The sequence below is a fragment of the Coptis chinensis genome, chromosome 2 (genome assembly GCF_015680905.1).
Source record: "Coptis chinensis isolate HL-2020 chromosome 2, ASM1568090v1, whole genome shotgun sequence".
NCBI lineage: Eukaryota > Viridiplantae > Streptophyta > Magnoliopsida > Ranunculales > Ranunculaceae > Coptis > Coptis chinensis.
In genome coordinates this window covers 61,305,782-61,323,685 of record NC_141457.1, presented here as the reverse complement: position 1 = coordinate 61,323,685, position 17,904 = coordinate 61,305,782, and the positions used below count along the sequence as shown (strand labels likewise).

Below are 17,904 nucleotides of genomic sequence, written 5' to 3'. Positions count from 1 at the left end.
AAAAAAAACAATATCTTGCTTCTAATCTTATTCCCCTAAGCGTGCGAAGTTGTTGTGGTTCTTAGGCCTTGGTGCATCGCTAGCTCTACCGCCGAAGAAAGACTCGGATCATTCTCATTCTTTTGTTGACTCTCTCTCACAGCAGCCCTCTCACTTAACCTCTCAGAGCAGCCCTCTCACAAGCCTCTGCGAGTTGCCCTCTCGCCAGAAGCTTGCTATGCTCTTTGCCGCGCCCGCCCAGCTCTTTGCAAAGAAGCTCTCTCTTTTGCTTTCGCAGCTACCTTCTCTGCTCTTTCCTTAGCGTCGGCTGCTGCCCTTCACGTGCCTGAGCTTGTATTCTCTGCACAGCAGCACGTTCGGCACACTCACGTGCCTCAGCATTGACCTTATCAACAACAGCCTTTTACACCCTTAGGCGAGCATCAACAGCTGCTCTCTCACGTGCCTCCCTTGTAGCCTCCAGCCTCCTTCGCTCTCTCTCTTTCTCCTCCCTTTCTCTCTGCTCCCGTTCACGATCTAATCTCTCCTGTTTTTGTCTTATTTCTTGCTCTTGAGCCTCGTGCAAAGCTTTCCCATCACCTCTTCCGCCTCGACCACGGCCCCGGCCACGCCCTCCTGGATTGTAGTACTTTTCCCCTTCAGCGGGATTCAGAAACTCATTTATGCTGACACACTACAAGAACAAAAGCATTTAGAAAAATGATACACAGGAAAACACCAACTAGAGAACAAAAAGAACCAAATAATCACTGTTAACAATACTAGAAGCAATAGTCACACAGTTACAGTAGCATACAACATTAGTTGCAGTTCTAGGAATCAAGCACTTCAAAAACAAGGAAATAGACGTTTGATAAATGCGGCAAATTAGCTTTAACATGAAACTTGCATATAAATGACATGAATTCGCACTGACTACAGAATATTACACATGATGTAATCTTAAATTTGTGAAATTTATGCAGTTTACAAATTTAGAGATCAATAAATGCAAGTGTAGAACCAACCATCCACACCTTTTGTTGTAAATTACCGTAAAAAGAAAAAAAAAAACACATTATTGTCAAAAACTCAAAATTTCAGATTATTAGGGACATTGTCGATTCATAACAATGTAATGGAACGTAAAAAAAGAAACAACATACAATATTAATAAAGTTAACTGTACAGATTTACAAAAAAAAAATAAAGTAAATTTTCTCCGAATGTTCTCCAAAATTAAACAAAAAGTAGATAAATCAGCACTTAACAAACTATGGGTTAACTTGTACCAAAAATCAGCACTTAACAAACTTCAATTCAATTCTAAAGCAACTAGAACATAAATCAATTATTGAGTAAATTCTCTAGCAAGCTCCTAACATGGTGGGAATAAAGGGGGAGGAAGACACCTACCTCAAACCTTGAGCAACCCAAGCTATAAGGAACTAAAGACTCCAATCTTCAAGAGTGAATGCCCCCAAATGCCATTCCCCACAAAAGTTTCAAACCAAACTATTTTGAGTTTCCAATTGATTGTTAAGAGTTTTAATGGGGGATGAGAACGATTAGAGGATGAGTTTCTAGCAGCAAAACGCCCATACTTGTGTGAAGAACCAAACCAATATAGCACACAAGAAAACTCTACCAAGGATTTTCAACTACTCATGAGAAAGTGAAATTTTAAATCTTCAAAGACCAAGTGTTTTCACCAAACTCAAGTCCCACCATAATTAATTTGGTTACTTATCAAAACCGCAGAGCTCGACTCTCTATTAAGAGTGTTATTACCAATCAAGACCGGAGAAGCACCAAAGAAACACCAATACACCAACAATGAAGTGCAGTCAAACAATGGACGTTTACCGCCATTAATCAGTAGATCATATAAACCCAAAAATGATGATAGAACAATAAAAGCTCAGAACTTTAAACGATATTCTTATTTAGACAACGATAATTAATTGAAAACGAGATAAAAGAACCTTTAAGAGATGCAAATTGACTGAAGCAACTAGTTTCATTCTCATTGTTTCAATAAGGGGAGCTGTAGTATCACCCAACCCTGCACAAATCACATTGTTTCATCTTTTAAAACTAGAGAAGCATTTCCACTGGATTAGATATCTCTATTGTTTAAACTGTTACTGTTTGAGATTTTGGTGAAAGTCAAATCTAGCTTGCTTGTTCAACTAGAACACCAAAATCAAGAGCAATATGCAGGCTGCAGTGAATAAAAAGCTCAATGCAAATAAGCCATTATAAAAATAAAAAGTGAAAGAATGAAATATACCTTAGGCCATAGAAGCCTATCTATCTCGCGGCATAATTCAGCCAGACACCTCTCTTTGCTTGGTTGGTTTCAAGCGATAGGAGTCCATCCAGGTGTACCGGATCGTAGGTTCTAGGGTATGTTGGGTAGGCTACTTTCCATCCAAACTATAATCCTCAAGTCCTTCTAAACTTTAGGAAGCAACTAGTTTCAGTCTCATTCTTGGTCCTGCAAGGCTGGAACACACCAAATTAGTCTTAAAGCATAATTAGATATAAAGGTTGAAAGAAATCCAATACCTGCTTGATTGCCCCAACATCATTGGTCTTGTTCCTTCCATTGACTTACAACAACGCAAGCTACCAAAACTTGTTCACAATCCATATACTATTAACCAATATAGAAACAAATATTCCAATCTTTGAGCTACATCAACCATCGCCAGCTTCAACTTTTGAAACATAAATATACATGGAAATAGAAATAAACAATCACACACATTGTTAAACATAAAGAAATACTGAGATTCATTTTGAACTTAAAACCAGTTAGGTAGTAACTTCAAATTCGTGTGTTATATATGATCGACTTCATACAAAAAAAGGCATATACGATCGACTTCATACATATATCAACATCGGTATACACAAAATATAATAGGTTTTTCTAACCATTCACATCCTGCCTAAGCACTGATATACCAAAAAAACATGAGACTTATACGAGCATCTTCGATGACCTCCATTAATAGTTTAATACCGATGTACAAAAAGAGAAGCATCATGCAAAACATCTACATCCTGCAAAATGAGTATCTTCTGTTAGTTTAACTCTTTTGAGTAGTAGATGCTTCACAAAAAGATTTTACATGTTTAGATAATCATACCCCTAACGATCAAATACAGTTAGAGCTTTGGGCCAATCGATAACTGATCCTATATCCTCCTCCCCAAGAGTTGTGCGGTTTGTACTTTGAGCATGAGGCACAAGCACGCTATCCAGGATAACATCATAACTTTCAATAAGATCTCCACCAGCTTCTTCTCCTATAATAGCCCTTCCATTAGCCACATGTTCACGGTGCATTGAGTATAACTTACAACTCACTGAGCGTAACTCTGGTGGAAATCCATGGGGTGCTGGTCCCATTCGATTCAACTACAAACAACAAACAAATATAACTTAAATCCTAGGCTGCTATAGGCCATCCCCCATGCCAGTGCAGGCCATCCCCCAGGCCACTGCAAGCCATTAACAGTCCTCTGACATATCACTAGCAGTAATCAATAAAAACTTACCTGCTATACCGTATTTAAGCGCCATCCTCCTCTTCTATAAAGAAGTGAGGTTCCTTCGCATCCTGCCATGCCATTATAATTTGCTAGGTTGCACGCCATTTATCATCTACTATAGCTAACCTGTCAAGCGCCACTTGGTCGGATGGGGTGTAAGGTGCAACCTGATGAGGTTGTATCCTCCACCCTTGCCAAGTCATTACACGAAAAGATCTAATAATACAATTGGTGGGTCTCACAATGTTGACCCCAACCCAATTCGTGAAGCGGGTACAAAAAATAGGGAAGAAACATAGCATAATACGACAGACTAAAATAGGCATAAGAAGGTACTTATGCCTCATGCTATGGGCTTGTGCTAAACTAGACATTAGGGTATGGGGAATATCATAGAGTGTACGTCCCCCAGCTAAAGCAAGTTTCATCATTCATAGAAGAATAACGCCATTCCCCTCTAATGTTTAGCATGATCCAAAACATAACAGTGCCCACGTTCATGGACAGGCTTCCAAGGGCGACGTTATATTCCCCTTGGTCTTCTATCCTAAAGATTCCTGCCCTATAATGCTCATGCAAATTCTCATAGTTATAAAGGTACATATTATCGACCAAATAGGCCCATGAGTATTGTATTTCAGCGGGCATAGCAAGTCCAAGAACAAAAGCTAGCAAGAACTTGGTAATTTCCATTGGTTCATCCTCAATGGTGATGGAATCTATCAAAGAACTTACAATTATCATAAAAAAAGATGTAAGTGCAGGAGAATAAAGTTCATCAGGTCTTACCATTAGTGGTTCCCAGCCTACGTGTATGATCACCTCGCGAAATCAAGCACCATAGGTGTCGCTTTGGAACAAATCTTCAAAAGACTGCTCTGGTATGATACGAGGTGGTGTCATCATCACAAATACACTCTAGAAGTGCTGCAAACAACCCTAGAAAAACTCACAAAAATCAGAAAATTAAAGTGGCTGCGAAGGTCAGGGCGCGGGGTGCGCTCTGAATTGGCCTTGGAAAGGCGCGGGGTGTGCTCCTGTCTTGGGCGAGGTCCAGAGAAGAGAGTGCAGGGTGCGCTCTGAATTGGCCTTGGCTAGGTGCAGGGCACGCTCTGGTTTTGCTCGAGTTCCAAAGGCTTCAGCGCAGGGCGCGCTCTGTGTACTATGAGCAGGATGAAGTGAAAAACAAAAGGAAAAATTTAGAGGTTCAAGGTGAGAGATGCAAGTGAGGGGTGTGGGTTGTGAGTGTAGAGTGAATCAAGTATATATAGTTTTTTAGTTTCTAAAACGAATATCAACAAGTTTCCAAAAATTTTTAAGGCAATTGCCGGAAACAAAATATTCTAAAACCAAAACGGAAACAAGTTAGGTGCATTCCGAATATAAACCAATAGCTTTTTGGTTAATTTCAAAATAGCAACTTTCTAATTCTATTAATTGAAATTCCATTCTACAACAATATCTAATCTTAGCCACACCCATATCGGCAACCTTCCCAATAACTCATATTTCCACGATTTGCAAGATTTAACTTCTAAAACGGTGGACAAGATAAAAACAATGCGAAAAACAATAATACCACCCCCAAACAATTCGGGAAGGTGGGATTTATGGAAAAATCATCGCATGCTTAGACAAAAACCAAATTAAATTAAAATAGAAATTCAAATAATAATTAACTACAAAATTCAAATTTAACTACTAAATTTAACAACTCAATATCCAATCTACTAAAAACAATAAAAAACAACATCAAAATAACAAATTTCCTAAACCACTAGCCACGAGATGAAGATGGGCTCGAGTCATCCTTCCTTCAGCGACGACGCTCATGCCTCACAGACTCCTCTGAGGAAGAACCCCCGATGGGTGGCATGCGTTCTAGGATTTCCACTCGGAACCGGCGCTGTGCCTCCATACATGCCTTCATCTCTTCCCAACGCTCATCCTGGCTCTGGAAGTTCGTCTCCACAGTCTTTTCCAGGTTCACATGTTCATCATGAATGACAACCTGCCTATTCCGCAAGTCTTCACATATATGGTTCAGGGAACGCAAACCACGCTGCAACACTGACATACGTTCCATATCCGAATTATAGCTCTCCAAGGCATTGACATCAAAACATGCAGTGTCCTCCTCATCATCCAAATCATCCTCTTCCATAACCCTTTCTCTCGGCAATCTCCAAACTTTCTGAACACATCCCATATAAGCAATTGCATTTGCATGCAACTTCAACATCGTCCGCTCAGTTTTGGGTTTCTCACCAAAAGACAACATAATCTTCGTAATTAAAATAGGAAAGGGTGCGGTACTTACTCCAACTCCTCTAATCATAGTGAATAAGAAGTCAATGATGTAAAAATCATACCTCTGGTTTTGTAGTATCAAGAGTACGTTCAGACAGTTCAGACTGATGTCACTGAACTTCTCTATCCCAATGACATTCTTACCAACCCACTGAGCTACAGCTAGCTGGTTGGTTCTTAGTGACGACTGTCGGATGCAATGCGATTTTGCATTGTACTCTCCCTCCACAATAGTGTCTTTCATCAATGCCTCTACCCCGCCATACTGGGATTCCTACACGGTGGCTACTAGCTGGCAGTTTGGCATAATGCCTAGAACCTCAGTCATCATCGAAGCATGCACTTCTCTCCTCGCACCATTCGACTTCACAAAAATCTTCCTCCCCTCGATTTCCCGCTTTTTATAAAAATTTAAAACCAAATTCTCATGGTAAAAATCATCCTCCGTATACCACAACTATTGCCAATCCCTATGTTTCATATCGTCATCGTAAAACAGTGCAAAATGGTTTGATTTGAAAACTTGTTCGGGGAAGATTTTGCGTTTTTGGGCCATTGAGTAATGAAATTCGAAATGTGGGTTTGAATAAGGTGGGGGAGGGTAAATGGAACAAGAAATCAAACCTTGGTTTGATTGGTCTTTTGATTTGGGCAAAAATTTTTGATTTTTTTCAATTTTTTCAAACTGTTGGATAGAGAAGGGAACTGGAGGGGTGGAAATTTGGTGTGTGTGGGTTGAATCGAGGTGGTTAAGATCGGTGGTGGTGAAAATCGGTGGTGGTTTTTTTTTTTTTTTTTTTTTTTTGTTTTTTTTAGGTTTTGGTTCATTAATGGAGGTGGAAGGATGAGGAAGAAGAAGAACGTGATGCATTCTTGGGTTTTACTATTTACTTGGGCCCAAGCCCAAACAAATTTGGAAATACCCATTTTGTCCATATGCTCGCAAAATTTAAATTTAGTTTCTCGACTCGTTACCGGTCCGATTTTTGCGAATGATATATGAAAAAGATTAGGAGAGAATTTCCAATCCAATGATCTATAAAACACTCTATTCTAACCGTGGTTGACATATAAAAAGGTGGAAAACACCTCAAAGTGTGTGAATGACGTAAGTTATGCGAACAAATGAAATCTAAATTCATAGATAATGTCAACCCAAATCAAAATACGATTAAACGGTATAAGCAATAAAAATGGAAAGTTGAACAATCAAGGATGGAAAGACCGACACCCCACCCCCAAACAAATTTTATAAAATAGAGTTTAGAAAATTTGTTTTAAACGTGGGTCTTTTAAAGTCAGATTCCCGAGAGTTCTAAATTACTATTTTTATGGTTTTAAATTTTTTTTACTTTTTATGAATAAGATTTAATATAAAGGAAAACAATAAGCAATAAAGACGTAAGTCACTCCATAAACATGACTCAAAAACTGAGAAAATACGCAAAAGTGGAAAGCGTGAATTACGTTAAACGTGGATTTATGATTTGGTACTTACATCCACACACTCTATAGGGAGGGCCCGGTTACCTGAATGGTGCACTTACCAAAATATAAGAATGGAATGGAGTACACCGAAGAATAAAATGAGCCGTTTATAATAAGATACTCGAGACTTTCACAAATACCTAGATATATATACATACCTTGCAGTTTGCCATATATCAACAACCGAAATAGTTGCGGGTCGTGCCATAAATAATTATCACAGGAAACACATCCAAACACCATGATTTCCCATGACGTAGCATAACAGAATGAGAGAAAATACTGATGAATCTATAATCTAACTTAGCATGCAAGGTCTTCTTGTTTTTCCAATGAAAGGGTGTGCAAGTGATGATTTTGAGTAAATGGATGGTTGTGGAATATATGGTGGATATGGGTAAATTGTAGAAGTAAGAAATGGAAGAAATGAGAGAGTGGGTTTATCACAAAATTCATTGGTGGAGTGGGTTGGTACAATCACACAACTGAAAATGAAAATATCAGGTGACTTTGTAGGTAGTAAGTTCGTACTAGGAGAACTTAGAAAATCATGAAGCATAGGAGAACAAAGAGGGTCAAGTGCAAACTCAAGGTTCCTTTGAAAAGGTGGATGGCAGGGAACATTGATGGAAGGTGAATGCGTGACAGAGTAATGTAAAGTGGGTGAATGGCGTTCAGCTAGAGCTCTCAGGTCTATATCATTAGAAGTTTTTAGATATGCAAGACATTCTTCAATAGGTGAGTTAGAAGAATCACTGGGATAGTGGGTAAAAAATTCTTCTTCTGTCATGGCGTCAATGTTGGAACTTCCGAAGATTAGAAATTGGTGCATCTGATTATCAGGAACCATGTTGTTGAAATAATCTTGAGCTAAACTCTCGATCATGCTAACCTCTCCATCCGAAGTCATATCTGGGAACTGTTTTGTCATTTTAAACATTTACCTCAACAGAAAGATGGCCAAAAGACATGGACATCGAACCATCGCGGCAGTTTATGAGCGCGTTGGCAATAGCGAAGAAGGGGCACCCTAAAATAATTGAAACAGAGTCGTTAGCGACTTCTGTATCGAGGATAACAAAATTATCAGGCAGTAGAAATCCTAAACCTTAACAAGCACGTTTTCAACCACATCCTTAGGATACTTAATAGACCGATCAGCTAATTGCAATGTCATTTTAGTAGGTTGCATCTCTTGTAGACCTATTTGTTTATAAAGATAATAAGGGAGTAAGTTAACACTCGCCCCCAGGTCTAATAGCACGGTCGTCGTGTGGGAATCTCCTAAGGTGCATTGTACAGTAGGATGACCAGGGTCCTTGTACTTAACGATTCCATTATGTTCGGTTAAAGTTGGAAACTGTTCAGTTAAAAAGGCATCTTTTGAAATATTTGTCTTACGCCTAGTAGTGCACAACTCTTTAAGAAACTTAGCATGGTGAGGTAACTTTTTAATCGCTTCAAGAAAGGGTAGGTTTATCGTTAGATTTTTGAAAACCTCCCTAATCTCATTGAAATTCGTATTCTTGGTTAACATGGTTAATCTCTGGGGAAACGGTGGTTTCTCTCTATATTTAGCGTATGGATCAACATGATGTCTAACATTGGCTTTTTGTTTCTTAGGTTATGGTTTAACTGGTACCTCTATAGGGGTTGGATCTTCAGTTTCTATTTCGGTATCTAGTGCAATATCCGGTGTAGGGACTGCTGGTGGGGTAACTACATACATAGTTACGGCGTTATCAACCACTCTACCAGAACAGAGAGTGGTGATGTCATTTAGCTCACCTACGTTTTCATTTTCATTACTAGTATTACCGTTTACCTCAAATGCTATGTTTGGTGTTTTAGGATTAGGTATCGCTTGACCTGGAAACACACCTTTTGGTTGTACTTTCTCTTGGGCTAACTGCTGTAAGGAAAGTTGGATGGACTGTAAAATCTGTTATTAGGTTTGCATAAAGGCGTCAAAACGATCCGGTTGTGGAGGAGTGTTTGTTATAGGTTGTGTGACAGGAACTATGTCACGTTGATTACTAACAGGTGGGTTGTGATAGTTATGATTAACCGGAACGATACCTATATTAGCATTATAATTATTATTTTTATAATTATTATAATTCCCTTGTCCTTGTCCTTGTCGTGGTGGAGCTTGGTTGTAATTGTTTGCTGGCCTAACATTTTGATTATTATACCCTGAAGGTGTAACTTGTTGATTATTTCTCCAACTGAAGTTAGGATTTTGTCTCCAAGGGGCGTTAGGAATAGGATAGCTATTAATAGAGCAAACATTATCTGGTTGTGATGTTTGTTGTTCATAGGCAAGATGACAATAGGAGTCGGGATGCTCAGGACTCAAACAAAAATTACATGGATTAGAGTGGATATTCATGACGGGGATATGCTTTTGTTGAACAGAAATAGCTTCTACCTTTTTAGTGAGAGATTCGATTAAAGTTTTAAGCTCAAGATCGGGTTTAATCTCAAACATACCAACAGCCTTAACTGTTGAAGGAGAACTAGCAGAGCGGGGGATATCGTCACTACCCCCTCCAAAAAAATATTTATTATTACGCTTTGTTTGATCTTCTAAAAACCTATTAGCCTCCGAGGCTCCTTTACTGAGGAAACTACCCACATTCATTATATCAAGGACCTCTTTATGGTGGTATAAAAGTCCTTTGAAAAAGGCACGAACTAACGTGTCTTTCGTAAGGTTATGATGTGGACACTCTATAAGAAGGTCAGTGAAATGATTCCAATCCTCTGAAAAGGATTCATGAGGATTCTGTCGGAAAAAATGAATCTTGGAAAGCATTTCATCTGTCTTCAATGGTGGGTAAAAATGTTCCATAAACAATTGAACAAGTTTGGCCCATGAGTTTACAGAATTAGGCGCTTGGGTAGTTAACCAAGACGCCGCCTTGTCGGCTAGGGTGAAAGGAAACACCCTCAGTTTAATTTGTTCCGCACCTACCGTAGGATGATGGAATGTGGTAAGAACTTGTTCAATCTTACGCATATGCTGATAAGGTTTTTCATGGTTTAACCCATGAAAAACTGGTAACAAATTAAATATATTTCGGGGGATTCAAAAATCTCCCACTGGGTCTGCAAGAACGATGCAAGATTTTGGGCTATTGTTTAGGGCTTTGTAAAAGTCAGAGAGAGGAGACTCTCTTTCTTTAGCCATTATTTCAAGTGTAGTGTGTAGTATACTAGATAGGTGTGTTTGTTAACGTTCACGATAAATTACGTTAGTCGTTTTTTCTCTACCTGACCTTAATCTCATGCAAGGTTAAGTCCAATATTAAAGAAACACGACAACAGTCAAAATAACCCTGATATGCTAGTATAAATCCTAAAGCAAGAGATGCGAGGAGTGGAAGAAAGAAGTACCTGAATGCTCCTTGCTTCGCTTATGAATAACGTCTTGTATACGCGAGCTCATTGTAATGACAAGTTAGAAACACTGAATAACTTGAAGAAATGGAAATTTGGACTAACCTGTGAAAATCGGGCTGTTCAGAAGAGGGCGCGGGGTGCGCTTAGATTTTGCCTTTCAAGGGCGCAAGGTGAGCTCATACCTTGGCTGATGTCCAGACAATAGAGCGAGGGGTGCGCTCTGAATTTGCCTTGGAAGGGCGCATGGTGCGCTCGTGCCTTGGCTGATGTCCAGACAATAGAGTGTGGGTGCGCTCTGAATTTGCCTTGGAAGGGCATAGGGTGCGTTCGTGCCTTGGTTGATGTCCAGACAAAACGCTCTGAATTTGCCTTGGAGGGCGCAAGGCGTGCTCAGTGTATCCCTGCGAAAAAAAATCAGTTCTGAAGCAAACAACCACAGTTAGAACCAAACAAAGGTGGGTGGGTTTAATGGGACTTTGGTAGGATTATCACTTCTAAAGAAAATGAAACTAAACATAACTAAGATAGCAGCGGTGCCATTTGATAAAATGTAAAACGCTAGTTTTACCTACGAATAAGCGATGAAACTCAAATGTAAGTAAAACTAGAACTATTTTCTTGCTTATATATCAAAGATTCTACTCTCGTTTCAATGCAATATGTTTAGAGTAGAGAATTCGTTCTACTCCTAGTTTGTTTAGGTGTAACATTTCCTAGTTCGTGTAAGCTAATAAGGTCGTGAGAGTAATGAAATTGAAATTAACTATGATGGTAATTCAACTAATCAAGATGATAGAAATGAAATGACAACAATTTAATACTAAATTAACAATATGAGGAGGAATTAGGGGGAATTTGATTCCACCTTGATTCGACTCAATTAACTAATGTAGAATTTGTCGTAATCCAAATTGAAATGTTTTCACATAACAATTGGGTCTATATAATCTCTAATCAATCGTGGTAATCTCTACCAACTAACTATCAGCATGTGAAACAATCAAGCCCATTCTCATGGAGAACTAATTACTTTCTATAATGTAATAGATTACTACGATAATTTCAACGCTAATAAAATCAAGTTTTTTTTTTTTTTGGTTGGCAAGCTGGGTTTTTTAATTAAGAGGTCCCCTACCCCTTCCTCATAGAGGATAAAAAAGTTAAATTATTACAATCTTAGATACTGTTTACTACTAGCATCTTCACATATAATTTTCTTGACATCCTCGCTAAAAGAGCTAGGTACTAGTTCTATATAACTAAGATTAGGAATGTTCTGTGCCAGCACATCTGCTAGTCTATTAGTTTCCCTGTAGACATGAAAAATATTGAAATGTTTGAATTCTTCCTTCATTACTTGAATCCGTCTGATCATCTTCTCCGCCATCCATGGATGCTTACTGCCGTTGTTCAAGAATGATATGACATTCGTCGAATCAGTTTGAACTTCAATCTTCTTTATCTCCATTCTCATTGCCATCTGAATTCCATTCTCTACAGCCTGTAGTTCGATCAATGCAAAGGTCTGATATCTTGCTTTGCCGTGGCTCGCTGCTGCTACTTCTCCATTATCATTTTTTATCACCGCTGCCCATCCCCCCTCTTGTCCTTGCAAAGTTCCATCCATATTTAAATTATATGTATCATTTCCAGCTCTAACCCATTTGCAATACTCTCATTTCTCCACTTTAGCTTCGACATCTATGTTCCACAATTCCATGAATCGCTGTGCCTCTGGCCCTTGCTCCATTGTGATTTGCATCCCCATGAGTTTAGTTCTTGCCTCGCTAATTGCCACTTCAGTCACTTGTTTTGCATCAGGATGTTTGTTTTGAAATATACGATCATTTCGTGTTTTCCAGACTCCATCTATGAACGCATTCCATACCAAATAGAATCCATCTTGTATACATCCCTTTCCTCTTGTCACTTTTTCAACCCATTGCACCTCTTCTTCCCAAGTCATCGCCACATTTCTGCTGAACCCCATTCTCTGTAAGATTCGAGTCCACATTGTGTTCGCAAAGTTGCATCTGTGAAACAGATGATGCTCTGTTTCAGTACCTTGCCAGCAGAGCACACATTCATTAGTTTGCACTTTCTTCCATTCTTTCAGTTTCTTGAGCGTCTTTAGCCCCCTTCTTAAGGCCATCCAGCTTATAAAAGAATGTCGAGGAATTCTGTTCGAATACCAAACCATCTTCCCCCATGGCACATTTTGGTGTATACTTCTCAAGCTCTCATATGTTTCTTTCAAACTATATTCTCCATGATTTGCCGCTGTCCATACTATCTTGTCATCATTTCCCATAATTTCCATCTCATCGATTTCTCCTATAATATCAGTTAGATGTTCCTTTATGTGTTGCGGTATGCTCCATTTCCCTGAAACTATAAAATATGATACCTTGTTTTGCACATGGCAGAAGCTGCTATATAAGGGCTTGTGGAAACTTTGTTCCCATTTGCATTCCAGGGTTCATTCCAGAAGCTCGTGTCATTCCCATCACCAATTTGATGCATCACTATATCAGCTGCCTCTGTTCTTGCTTTGAGTATGTTCCGCCAGCTCCATGAACAGTGTTGCGGAGTCTTTAGTACCCAAAAACTTTTATCCTTAATCAAGTTTTTATACACCCACGTCACCCAAAGATTATCTGACTTTGTTACTATCTTCCAGATATGTTTCATTGTCGCCGCTTGATTAACTTTTTCCAGATTTCTAATTCCCAACCCTCCCTCCTCATAAGGGTAGTAGACATCATCCCAACCAATCCATGCATGTGATTGTGTACAATCTGGTCCCGTCCATAAGAAGTTTTGACATAATCTGTTGACGTCTTCTATTGTTTTCTGAGGAATAGTTAGCGATGCCAACCAATAGTCATTCAAGTTGTTCAACACAGCCTTGATCAACTGCAATCTTCCTGCATATGAGAGTAACTTCCCCTTCCAGCTCTGAATTCTCTTAGTCACTTTAAGGATTAACGGGCAACAATTAGTCGATCTTAATCTTGTAGTAATTAGGGGTAACCCCAGATATTTCACTGGCAGCACTCCTCTTTGAAATTGCAAAACTTGCTCAATCTCATTGCTTGTAGACTCATCCACACCTGCTAGGAAGATATTGCTGTTTTGTACATTAACCTCTAGCCCTGTCCCCATCCTGAATGATTCCAGGTTCTGCTTAAGAGCATTAGCACTTTGCACATCCCCTTGCAAAAATGCCATAAGATCATTTGCAAAAGACAAGTGGGTGATAACTGGTTCTATCCACTTCTGATGTAACTTATACATTCCATTCCTCACACTCTGCAGCATAATATCCGAGAACAAATCCATAACAAATACAAAGAGATATGGTGATATTGGATCTCCCTGTCTTATCCCTCGTTTACCTCTGAAATACCCATAAGCAGATCCATTAATCATGATTGAGTATGATGCTGTTTCCACACAAACTTTAACCCAAGTAATAAACCTTTATGGTATTCCCACTCTTCTCATAGCAAAATCCACTGCTTCCCATCTTACTGTGTCATAAGCCTTTCTTAAATCCACTTTTACTGCACATCTTGCCGGGGTGTGATCTCGATGGTAATTATGCATAATTTCATGAGATAACAGAATGTTATCTTCTATACTTCTCCCGGTGATAAAAGCCGATTGGTTAGAATTAACCACTTTCGGCATCAGATATTTCATTCTTTTTGTCATAACATTCGTTATACATTTATACATAACTCCACAGCATGCTATCGGTCTGTAGTCTCCTAAAGAAGTAGGAATATTAATTTTGGGTATGAGGGTAACACATGTTGTATTTACCTCTTTTAGCATCTGATTAGAGTGATAGAAATTCCTTACAGCTCTTATAAAATCCTCTCCAATGATCCTCCATGTGCATTTGTAAAAGAATGCGCCAAATCCATCACTTCCCGGAGCCTTATCATTACCAATATCAGCAAGGGCCTCTATAATTTCATCCCATGTCACATCCTGCTGCAATTTCTCCCACTCTATCATATCAATCTGATGGCGTGGTTCCATACCTTGAAAAACACTGAGATCCACTGTAGGCATGTTAATAGGGCTGTATAGTGCTTCATAGAAGTTGACGCACTCATCTCCAATTGCTTTTGCATCCATTATCACATTTCCAGCATCATCTTTCAAACACGATATCTTATTGACAATTCTTCTCGCTTGCATGGATTTAAAGAAATATTTCGTATTATTATCCCCCAACACTATCTCCTGATCTCTTGATTTTTGCCTGACCATGTCCTCCTCTGTGTTTATTGCTTGCACATGCTTTGTTATAGCTTCTCTTTCTTTTTTGATTAGTACCCCATCCAACGGCTGAGCTTGCAGTTCTATTTGTATTTGATCCATTATTTCTTTAGTTTCGATTACTCTGCTCACCACATTTCCCACTCTCTCGCTGTTCCACTGTTTGAGTGCGGCCTTTGTCAGCTTTAACTTCTTCATGAATATAAACATCGGGTTTCCCACCACTGCACTGTTCCAAGCTTCCTCTATTGTACTCATGAAACCCCTCTCATTATACCAGAAGTTGAAGAACTTGAAAGCTTTGTGCTTCTGATTTTTTTGGGCTGTTATCGTAACTACCATGGCTGAATGATCTGAAACAGCTCCAGGATTCATAAACTCAGCCTCGTGGTCCCCATATGCTCCAATCCATTCTGCATTGGCCATAACTCGATCCAGTTTGCAACTTATCCTGCTATCTTGCTTATTACTCCATGTTAGATAGTTCCCTCTGCTCTTGATATCGACTAAGCCTACGGCATTAACACACTCTAGTAGGTCTGTAAAATGAAACAATCGTGTCTCTGCTCCTCCTGTCTTCTCTTGCGTATTTAGGATTGAATTAAAGTCGCCTAAGATTACCCATGGCTTCTGGATAGTACATGAGAGATCTATAATGTTCCTCCACAGTTGTCTTCTCATGCTTCTATCATTGCTACCGTAGACTACTGTGATTATGAATTCTTCCCAAGCTATTGTCGCCACTTCCATAGTGATATGCTGCTCAGTTTTCTGTAACAACTTAGCCTCACATACTCTTGGGTTCTAGCATACCCATATGTTACTCACATCATTCCCATTCTCATTACCCTCCATTTTCCATTTTGAAAAAGTTTTGTTAAAGATTCTATCTCGATTCTTATTCTTAACTCTGGTTTCAACAATACCCATTAGCTCTACTTCAAACTTCCTCACCATTTCTCTTACCTCCACTTGCTTGAAGGCTTTATTAAAACCCCTCACATTCCAGCTTGCGAGGTTTATCATATAACTGTTGGCGATAGGTTCAAAGGACTAGAATTAGCCCTTTCTTTGCTTTTGCTGCTGCTGGCCACTATTCCCCTTTGCTTCCTGAGTTCTGCGATATCACTCTCTTCTTCAGTTTCCACATTCTTCTCATCTAACAATTCTACAAGCAGCTTAAACCTATTTTCCCCATGTTTCAACATATGAATCCTTCTTTTGACTTCTTGTTCTCTGTTTGTATAATTTATTTGGTCCTCTCGATCACTGTGGCCATTTTTACTCTCTGTCTCCATTACTTCATTGCTCTGCGACCTTTTCTCAGTTGCACTTCTCTTTGCTTTACAACTGTTGTTTCTGGTTGGTACTTCCCAATCTTTCTGGTCTTTAATATCAAGTATCTCTTGCACTTCATGAGTTTCTGTTTCACTTTGTTTTCCTTCTATACTTGCTTCCTTCTTTTGTTCATTCTTATCTCCCAATCCTATGTGTACCTCATCTTCCTTAGTATTCTTCTTCAGCCATACAGATTTCATGCTCACATCTACTCTCGGCTTCTTTGGACAACTCAGTTCAGTGTGCCCGAATACCTGGCATGTCATACAACATGGGGGCTTCCAATTGTATTCAAATTCGATATTATAAGCTCTTCTTTGGTCTAACACCACTGGAATACTTGTTGGATATTTGCACTTTGCATTGATCTCTATGCACAATCTTGCGTAAGATGTTCTCGCCATGTTTTCAATTAGGCGATCTGTAAACATAGGTACTCCTACTGCACTTCCCACTTGACTAAACCCATCCTTGTTCCACATTTCCATTGGTAACCCTTTTACAACTACCCATATTGGTATTGTTCTTAATTCCCTTGTTTCGGCCTCCACAAAAAGTCTCCAAGGCCTAACTACAAATAGTTTACTGGCAATATGAAAAGATCCTATGTCCAAAACTGCTTTCCGATCATCCTCTTTCTCAAACTGAAAGGTAAACATGGTGTCTGCATAAGGCTTCATTATAAAGTTCTTAATCCTCCATGTTCGCCCAACCATCTCCTTGACATAGTTATAGTTCAGTCTTTTGCCTACAAACGAACTAACCACCAGATTTTCAAATTTTTTATTGAACGCGGTAAACTGGGAACTCTGCACATGAATAACTTGTTTTCCATTAACAATAGTCGGAGGAATAAAGCTCAATTCTTCTTTTCCAGCTGCACCCTTACCAATCACTTGTGCCCAAGTACTTTTGTTTTGTCCTGTTCCATTACCATGAGTTTGATCGTTCTCATCAGATTTATCATGCTCAACGGCCCTCTCTGTTTCATTGTCATTTGCAGATCCTATTTCCACGGTATTCTCAACAGAGCTATTGCATTCAAAACCTCGTTTTCTCGCTTCCTTTCGATAGTGTTCAACATCTTGTTGAAGTTTTTGAAGCGTATCTTGGCTGCCTAATGAGACACTTCCCAGTTCCAAGTCTTGGGCTTTCTTTCCCATCACGTTTTCTTTTTTTGTCTCCACAGCTTGGACCTTGAAAAACTCCCTCGCTTCCTTTTTCTATAGTTCAAGTGCTGCTTCAACGTTGGCATCAAACTGCACGCGTACTTGTGGATCTTCTTCAGGCAATGGCCCTTTGTTATCTAGCCTTCGTCTGAGTCTTTCTAAAGAACCAACACCGTATTTCTTTAAAAGAGCAGTCCTAAGGAGTTCTATATCACTCTCCTTATCAGATGATGCAAGTTCTTGATCAGAATCATCATTGTTGTCTCCTACCCTAGGTGGTGTGCTGGGGTTCGAAGCTGTTACAAGCCTAAACTCATGAGTTTTTTCCATGTTTTCCTAAAATTTTGGTAAAAGACAA

General features: G+C 39.2%; 1 protein-coding gene across 1 annotated transcript; it reads right to left on the bottom strand.

Moving 5' to 3' along the window:
• Positions 1-12,421: 12,421 nt before the first annotated feature.
• Positions 12,422-13,066, bottom strand: LOC147516966 (uncharacterized). Its single transcript, XM_086593434.1, has one exon. The coding sequence runs from the start codon at positions 13,064-13,066 to the stop codon at positions 12,422-12,424; it is 645 nt and encodes a 214-aa protein (XP_086449560.1).
• Between the last annotated feature and the right edge of the window lie 4,838 nt (positions 13,067-17,904).

Bases quoted from the DNA above. Each gene is read 5' to 3' on its own strand.
- LOC147516966 (XM_086593434.1), bottom strand. From the start codon at position 13,066: ATGGAAATTATGGGAAATGATGACAAGATAGTATGGACAGCGGCAAAT.